The sequence below is a fragment of the Hevea brasiliensis genome, chromosome 14 (genome assembly GCF_030052815.1).
Source record: "Hevea brasiliensis isolate MT/VB/25A 57/8 chromosome 14, ASM3005281v1, whole genome shotgun sequence".
NCBI lineage: Eukaryota > Viridiplantae > Streptophyta > Magnoliopsida > Malpighiales > Euphorbiaceae > Hevea > Hevea brasiliensis.
In genome coordinates this window covers 12,622,855-12,632,627 of record NC_079506.1, presented here as the reverse complement: position 1 = coordinate 12,632,627, position 9,773 = coordinate 12,622,855, and the positions used below count along the sequence as shown (strand labels likewise).

At 32.3% G+C, this 9,773-nt stretch overlaps 1 protein-coding gene across 1 annotated transcript; it reads right to left on the bottom strand.

Annotated features, from left to right (window-relative positions):
* Nucleotides 1-423: 423 nt before the first annotated feature.
* Nucleotides 424-1,146, bottom strand: LOC131172774 (uncharacterized). Its single transcript, XM_058134296.1, has 2 exons — nt 942-1,146; nt 424-890 (listed from the first exon to the last, which is right to left on the bottom strand). Exons 1-2 carry the CDS (start codon nt 1,144-1,146, stop codon nt 424-426), a joined length of 672 nt encoding a protein of 223 aa, XP_057990279.1.
* Between the last annotated feature and the right edge of the window lie 8,627 nt (nt 1,147-9,773).

Sequence of the window (9,773 nt, the reverse complement as noted above, 5' to 3'; positions counted from 1 at the left end):
GCTTCTTTCCAGAAGTGAAGTTTAATTCAACACTTCCTTTTCCCACCACTTTAGCGGAATCATGATTGCCCATTACAACTTTCTGCCCATTTACAACTTATTCATAATTTTTAAATTGAGTCTTATCATTGCAAACATGAACAGTAGCCCCAGAATCATACCACTAATCATTTGATTTGGTTGTTGTAGCCATATTGAGTTCTGTTACCATTCCAATATGCAAATCTGATATCATTGCAATCAATTCAGTAGTTTGTTCAACTATATTTGCTTTATTGGAATTCTGAGCACTATTATTCGTATCTTCTTTCTTATGTTTCTTTAGAAACCTGCATTCACGTTTGTAATGCCCTTTCTTGCCACAATTGTAACAAGTTCTTCCTTTCTTTGATTTCTTTATTCTTTGCCATAACTAAAATCTTGTTACTTTGCTTGAAAACTTTCTCTTACTTCCAGAATTTTCTTTTGAAAATTCTGACTTCCTTGCACAAAATTAACTTTTGTAGTAGATTCAGAAACAAATTTCTTATCACGATTTCTTGTCTCTTCTTCAATGCGCAAGTGTTTCTGAATCTGTTCAAGAGAAAAATCTTCTGTAGTATGCAGTAATTTCTTCCTATAATCATTCCAACTAGGAGGAAGTTTTGCTATTATTCCTCCTACTTGCAACGATTCAGGAACTATCACTTTCAAATCTTTAAGTTTTGAAACAAGGACATGTAACTCATGGACTTGATCCATAACAGATATATTATCAATCATTTGAAATTCAAAATATTTCATGATGAGAAATTTATCCACACCTTGTTTTTCTGAGTTGTATTTGAACTCCAGTGATTTCCAGATTTCCATTGGAGACTTGACAGAAGTAAATAGATCATATAGCCTATCTGACAAGTTGTTAAGAATATGACCTCTGCATAGCAATTCATCTTCTTCACGTTTGTCTCGATCTGCTTTCACTTGTTCAGAATCTTCTGGAGTTGGTGGTGAAATAGCAGGCAGACTTGGATCAAGTATATAAGAAATCTTCAATGTGGTGAGTAAGAATAGCATCTTGTCTTTCCAGCGAACATAGTTTGTCCCATCAAAACGATCAAGTTTCACAAACTCTTGATTCATCACGGAAACAGCCTTGGACTCCATTGCGATTAATACCTTAAAATTGTTGAGGCAGTGGGTGTAGAATAGGCTTTGAGGCGTGATGAATCACTATCTTTAAGGTATTAATTGCCCCCACTAGATTGCTGCAAGGTTATGGCAATATACCTCCAGGATACAACAAAGCCTGAAATCTGCAGACAGCAACTCCTGAAGATTTCCCTTAAGAACTCTTTATATGAACTGAATTTAGAGAGCTTAGAAGAAAAGAAAAGAAGTAGAAGTAGTATATATGGATTGAAAAAACACATTCATATTTATAAAGAATGAAAAGTCATGGCACCTTTATTAGATAGACACATCTGTCTATCTCCAATAGATACAACTATTTGTGTAATAGACATGTCTGTTTATTAAAAGGTACCTATACAAATAGTTGTGACTATTTGCATAGAACAGACATGTCTGTTTATTAACAGACACCTATACAAATAGTTGTGACTGTTTGCATAGAATTGACATGTCTGTCTATTAACAGACACATCTATTCATAATTTATTTACGAAAATTACAATATGATAATTATTTTATTTCACATACATACATGCCAAGTGCCATAATAGAATAATATATATTGAATTATATATATATAATTCTATACATATTTCACTCTTGTCATTTCCTTATATTTTAACAATATAAGAATTCTTTCTTTTTATATTATCTAGCATACTAGCTATTTATAACAGAAAGCAAAATACAAAGAGATGAATATTTGGGTAAACTAGTCTGATGCAAGAAATTTATGAACAAATGAAGAGCTTTTAGTCAACATCAGATTTGCCTTCCAGGAAGGATCGTATAGCTCCATTTGGTCCACACAATTAAATGCAAAACAGTAGAGTGGGTCTAATAATTGATTGGGATTCAATTCTAAACTTGGCGTGTGGGATTGAAGCATTGCAGCTTTCACAAAAGCTTTTCCTTTACTTTCAGCTCTTCCACTGTGCTTCTTCCCACCAATGTGGAGTCTTCACCAACTTCACATTTTATTAAGCTCATTTCTTTTATTTTATTTTAAAAAATATAATTACGACCCTAGGACATGATTGAGAATTAATTTTGACTTGACACTTTATGAAATTTATAATTTTATAGTTTTAAAAAAAATTATTATTAAATTAATTATCACCTATCATAAAAAAAAATACTAGAAAATGTGCTAAATTTTTATTCATCTTTTATTAATAAAATTTTTACTTATAAAAAAAGAAAAATAAGGCATGTTTGGCTAAAAAAAAAGGTCGTAATTTGAAATTTAAAATTTCAGTTAAAAAGAAAATTTATTTTGACAAGGTTTATAGCAAAGTGAAAATAAATTTATTAAGTAGTTAGAAATACCTTTTATTACTTAACTTCTATTTATTTTTATAAAAAATAATTTATATATAAAAAATATTTTTCATAAAAATTATTTCAAAAAAAAAATTTTTTTGTGATAATATTTTATATTATTTAATTATAATATTAAATTAATAATATATATTTATATTATATATATATAAAATATGTATTCCAGCTTTTTTCATCTTTGCTACGCGTGCAAATACTGCCAATCCTGCCCACCCCTCTATGTTTCCTCACTCGCAAGCTTCACCATACGATTAATTATGTGGTTAAAAATTATGAGTGGCAGGCAACTAAAAAGCTCGTGGGGTCTCTGCCTAGAAACTAGCAAAAGCTTTGAGGCCCTTTACTTCCCTTTCTTCCTTCTTGAAAAACTTGGGGCCTGTTGTGTTGTTAGTGAAAGGAAAGGGAGAGGAAAATGGTTGTGGAAGATGAAAAGCAATTACCTTATTTTGTTGGAAGGAAAAATTAAAAAGGAAAAAAAAAATTAAATCTCCAATTATTCTGTTTTGTTAGAAGCTGAAAGGGAAAGAACTCTAAAAATTTAGCATTTTGTTTTTTATATAAATTGAATGGAAAAGACAAGAAAATAAAGTTAATTTTTTCGTTTTTCTTCTATATCTCTTTTTTTCTTTAATAATTATTTTTAATATAATTTATTTGTTTAATAAAAATATAATAGTAAAAAAGTGTACATCTTTTATATTACACCAATTGTATCTTGATTTTTATATTAAAAAGGTGTTATATCTTGATGTTAAAATATAAATTTTAATTTCTTATCCAATAATAACAATCGTAAATTCATGCTTTATCGGAGTTTTCATGAATAATTTAATTTTAAAATTATAATTATAATTAAAATAATAATAAAATTTTAATTTGAATATTTTTTTAATATCAATATATTCTGAATTAAACTTCAATAGTAAAATTACCGTCAGACAAAAAAAAAGTAAAAATCACAGAGTTTTTAAAATACAATTTTTTTTTTTATAAATACTTAAAATATAAAGCATTACATGTGAAATTGCAGGGAAATGGCTGATGAAGTAGAAGCTGGCCATGAGAAGATGAGTGGAAGGCATTTTGTCGGCAATTACTAATGAACAATCAAGGAACGGCTAGCATTTTGTCAGTAAAGTAAATGCACAAAGCTGCAAACAAAGTCCTCATAAATTTGAATTCCAAACTCAATGTGGAAGGCAACGCTTAAAGGGTAATTTTTATAGCCCTATTTCTCTTTCTTAATTTTAACTTTTTATTAAAAAATGCTAATCTATAACAAATTTTTAAATTAAAAAATAACTCTAAATTATAGTACGATGTTTACAAATATAATTTTAATACTTTTCATCAATAGATAAATTCTCCTATTTTATAAAAAAATAAATTATTGTGATGATATTAATATTTTTATAATGAGGTCCAGATAATTATTAGAATGATCAAATTTTTTGCATGTGAAAGAAAAGAGAATAGAAATAAATAATTTTATTTTTTTGATATAAAAATCTATATATATCAGATTAAAGAGATTTTAGTGAAACAAAATTAAATTTATTAACTAGTCTCATACAAGAAATTTATGAAGAAATGAAGAAGTAAAGGAAGAACAAAAAAAAAAAAAAAAGAAGGGGGGAAGACGAAGATGATCCGAAGACCATGATATTCTTCTAGGAAAGAACATATCACTAATGGACAACAGAAAACGACTGGCATTTAGTCCACAAAGTCATGTGAGTTGGAATTATATATTAACAAAAATGTGCAATTCTTAATTATTAAAATTGCTAGCAATTCTTGATTATCTGCCATCCAGGAGGAGAGATTACTCAGGCATTGCTTTATCTAGCAACACAAAGTATATAAATGGAAAGCAATGGATTATTAAAATTTAAATAGAAATACTATTTTTTTAATAAAATAAAATATTAAAAATTTAATTATTTTAAATTAAAAATAAATAGATTAATTTATAAAATTTGGTAAATTTTTTAAGGACTAATTTTTTTTTTCTTCAATTAGTTAGTTTTCTTTCTTTCTCTTGTAAGTTCTATCCTTGCTTTGTCACATGTGTCCTCCACAATTTATTCATAGAATTCCTTTAGAACAAATCATGTGTAAGAAAAAGAATCGAATTAAATTTTCACATCATTATATAATTTAAACTATTTCACCTAGAACTAAATTGACTATTATTTCATAACTGCACAGTTGTAAACCATATTTGGTAAAATATTAACTTAAACTGAATAATATTAATTTTATTAATTAGCAGTCTAATTACTTTTGTCAAAAGAGGGGGCATGTATAATTGTAGAAAATTATTTTCTATTTTTTATTTTCTTTTCTAAGAAAATTTGGATTTTTATTTTCCGTTTATTTAATTTTAGTTATGAAAGTTATAGTATAAATTTAGTTAACAGTTGAAAATAATTTAAAAAGATGTGCCTAGTAGACTCTGTTCTTGTTGAATATATTAAAGGTTGGATTGACACCATTGTTATAATAACTTGCAGATTGGAGTTGAGCAAGGTTTGAAAATGCTGAATATATTTAAGAGTTATTCAGCCAAGACCTCTACACACTAAAACGAGCAATAAGCCCACATATAACTATTGAGGCACTTGATTGCCGGATTATTTTCAAGAGCTCTGGTGAGATCTCTTCTCCTTTATGGAGCTCTTCATCCGTAAAAGTCTTGATTTGTTTGTCCTTCAAGGCTTTAGAGAGATGCGAGAGAATACCATAACGCGTATCGTCGCCTCTAAAACTAATAAAAACATCCCATTTCTTCCCCTGATTGGGAGGAGTGGAACAAGTAGAAGCCATGATCAGTGATAACAGAAGGATCTTGTGCAGCTGAGTTTGGAGAAGGTAGAGAAAGTGTTGAGGCAGTGGGTGTAGAATAGGCTTTAAGGCGTGATGAATCACTATCTTTAAGGTATTAATTACCCCCACTAGATTGCTGCAAGGTTATGGCAATATACCTCCAGAATACAACAAATCCTGAAATCTGCAGACAACAACTCCTGAAGATTTCCCTTAAGAACTCTTTTATATGAACTGAATTTAGAGAGATTAAAAGAAAAGAAGAAGAAGTAGAAGTAGTATATATGGATTGAAAAAACTCATCCATATTTATAAAGAATGAAAAGTCATGGCACCTTTACTAGATAGACACATATGTCTATCTCCAATAGATACAACTATTTGTGTAATAGACATGTCTGTTTATTAAAAGCTACCTATACAAATAGTTGTGACTATTTGTATAGAACAGACATGTCTGTTTATTAACAGACACCTATACAAATAGTTGTGACTGTTTGTATAGAATTGACATGTCTGTCTATTAACAGACACATCTATTCGTAATTTATTTACGAAAATTACAATATGGTAATTATTTTATTTCACACATATACGTGCCAAGTGCCATAATAGAATAATATATATTGAATTATATATATATAATTCTATACATATTTCACTCTTGTCATTCCCTTATATTTTAACAATATAGGAATTCTTTCTCTCTATATTGTCTAACATACAAGCTAGTTATAACAATCTCCCACTTAGCTTGTACTGTTATATCCCATTGTTTCATGCATAATGAAAAGTATCTTTCGATTTAAACTTTTCCTTATTGTAAGTATTTCAAAGTTCTAAAGAAATCATGGTGGCCTTAGCTTAAACCTAGATTTGTAACACCCTAGGCAAATCCCACATTTACAAAACACGGGAGAGATGCTGGATTCATAAGTTGATAGTTCGTAACCCCTATTGACGCGTTTTAAAATCGTGAGGGCTTCGGCCCAGAGCAGACAATATCACTAGTGGGCCGGACCGTTACATTTGTGGTATCAGAGCCGCTCCGCGTGCAACCTTGAACGATGGTGGGGCAAACCTCAGCGAGGACGCTGAGTCCCATAAGGGGGGTGGATTGTAACACCCTAGGCAAATCCCACATCGACAAAACACGGGAGAGATGCTGGATTCATAAGTTGATAGTTCGTAACCCCTATTGACGCATTTTAAAGCGTGAGGGCTTGACCAGGCGGACAATATCACTAGTGGGCGAGCCATTACATTTGTGGTATCGAGCGCTCGCGTGCAACCTTAAGCGATGGTGGGGCAAACCTCGGTGAGGGCCCGAGTCCCATCAGGGGTGTGGATTGTAACACCCTAGGCAAATCCCACATCGACAAAACACGGGAGAGATGCTGGGTTCATAAGTTGATAGTTCGTAACCCGTAGTGACGCATTTTAAAACCGTGAGGGTTTCGGCCCAGAGCGAACAATTTCACTAGTGGGCCGGGCCATTACATTTGCAAATATAACGGCCCGGTCCACTAGTGATATTGTCCGCTCTGGGCCGAAGCCCTCACGATTTTAAAACGCGTCAATAGGGGTTACGAACTATCAACTTATGAATCCAGCATCTCTCTCGTGTTTTGTTGATGTGGGATTTGCCTAGGGTGTTACAATCCACCCCCCATATGGGACTCGGCGTCTGGTTTGCCCCACCATCGCTCAAAGTACGCGGCGGAGGCTCTGACACAAATGTAATGGCCCGACTACTAGTGATATTGTCCGCTCGGCGAAGCCTCGCGGTTTACAACGCGTCAATAGGGTTACAACTATCAACTTATGAACCCGAGATCTCTCCGTGTTTTGTCGATGTGGATTTGCCTAGGTGTTACAATCCACCCCTATGGGACTCGGCGTCTCGCAGGTTTGCAACCATCGCTCAAGGCTGCACGCGGCTCTGATACCACAAATGTAACGGCCCGGTCCACTAGTGATATTGTCCGCTCTGGGCCGAAGCCCTCACGATTTTAAAACGCGTCAATAGGGGTTACGAACTATCAACTTATGAATCCAGCATCTCTCCCGTGTTTTGTCGAAGTGGGATTTGCCTAGGGTGTTACAATCCACCCCCCTTATGGGACTCAGCGTCCTCGCTGAGGTTTGCCCCACCATCGTTCAAGGTTGCACGCGGAGCGGCTCTGATACCACAAATGTAATGGCTCGGTCCACTAGTGAAATTGTCCGCTCTGGGCCGAAACCCTCACGGTTTTAAAACGCGTCACTACGGGTTATGAACTATCAACTTATGAACCCAGCATCTCTCCCGTGTTTTGTCGATGTGGGATTTGCCTAGGGTGTTACAAGATTCCTATTAAATAGAACCGGAAATACTACACACACGAATCAATTAGTTTGACTTAAAAAGTTCACCAAAATTTTAGCACGAATATGGCCTTGTGCTACCTCCTGTTTTCATGAACATTTACAAAAGTTATTCTCACTTTTGTTGAAGCGGCACCACTTCCTATGTTCATATAGGTGAAGTTTCCTTTGTAATAATTTTAAACTTCATTAAGAGTATAAATACTCATCCTCATTCCATTAACTTAATACACTAAGTACTTAATTACAACATTTACTAATGAATTGTTGTTACCCTTTAAACTTTATTTAGTAATAATACTACAAAGTAGGGTTCTCATCATTAGTAAATTTAATGGAATATTTTTAATCCTAATCCAACACATGTATTTTTTATCATATCTCTCGAGAGTCCTTTTGTAAACGGATCTGCCAGATTATTACAAGACTTGACATAAGTAATAGTAATAATTCCATCAGAGATTAATTGTCTTACATACTCATGTCTTAAGCTAATATGTCTAGACTTTCCATTATAAATTTTATTATAAGCTCTAGACATTGTTGCTTAACTATCACAATGTAAGGAAACAGCGGACATCGGTTGTGGCCACAACTTGATATCTAATAAAAAATTTCTCAGCCATTCTGCCTCCTTACCAGCTGCTGCTAAAGCTATAAATTTTGATTCCATTGTAGAATGGGTTATACAAGTTTGTTTCTTTGATGCCCAAGAAATAGTACATCCTCCTAAGATAAAAACCCAACTGGAAGTTGATTGATTATCATTAATACTAGTTATCCAGCTAGCATCTGTATAACTTTCTAACACAATTGGAAATTTATTATAAAATAAACTAAAGTTTATAGTTCTTTTTAAATAACCAAGAACTCTTGAAATTGCTTTCCAATGTTCAATACTAGGCTTACTAGTGTATCTTGATAATTTACATACTGCAAAAGCAACATCAGGTCTAGTGCAATGCATAGCATACATTAAGCTACCAATTGCACTAGCATACTCAATTTGAGCAACTGCCCTGCCAGAATTTTCAGTTAATTTGAAAGAAACATCATATGGAGTTTTTGCTTCTTTGACTTTTAAATGATTAAATTTATTTAATATTTTCTCAATATAATGAGATTAGCAAAGAGCAAAACCCCCACTATGTTTTTTTACTTTGATACCTAAGATTGTATCTACCGCTTTTAAATCTTTCATTTTAAATTTTGAGGTTAGATACTTCTTTGTATCATTCACACCTTCCATATTTGTTTCAATTATAAGCATGTCATCAACAAAAGACAAATTATCACACCAAAATGATTTGTAAATTTGGAATAAATACATTTATCAGTACTATTATGTTTAAAGCCATATTCCAAAATTGCAGAATCAAATTTCTCATGCCATTGTTTCGGTGCTTGTTTTAAACCATATAAAGATTTAATTAATTTATAAACTTTTCTTTCATTCCCTGGTAAAACAAATCCTTCTGGTTGCTCCATATAAACTTCTTCTTCTAAGTCACCATTTAGAAAGGCTGTCTTAACATCCATTTGATGTACATATAAATTATATATTGATGCTAAAGATAAAAGTACTCTAATAGAAGTTATTCTAGCCACTGGTGCATATGTATCAAAGTAGTCAATTCCCTCTTTTTGTTTAAAACCCTTTGCAACCAATCTAGCTTTAAAAGTTTGAATCGATCCATCTGTGTTATATTTTCTTCTGAAAACCCATTTATATCCTATTGGTTTGGAACCAGGTGGCAAATCAACTAGAACCCATGTATTATTAAATAATAATGAATCCATTTCATCATTGATTGCCTCTTTCCAAAAGGCCACATCCCTTGTAGTCATTGTCTCTTGAAACGTTTTAGGATCATCTTCTACATTTAACAAAATTGGTATTTTGTTAAGTACAACTGACCTATTGCCTTCTACTAGAAAAACAATAGCCTCAGAAGATATAAAATCTGAATGTAAATTCTTTTTTTTTTCTAATACGTTGACTTCTTCTAATTTTATTAGAAGAATCTAACTTTCTTTTGTTGCTAGACATCGATTCAAAATTA

Excerpts from the sequence above, each read along its gene's own strand:
- LOC131172774 (XM_058134296.1), bottom strand. The coding sequence starts at position 1,146 with ATGGAGTCCAAGGCTGTTTCCGTGATGAATCAAGAGTTTGTGAAACTT. Across the intron at positions 891-941 it reads GAAAGCAGATCGAGACAAAC|ATAGGCTATATGATCTATTT; the intron begins GTGAAGAAGATG and ends ACAACTTGTCAG.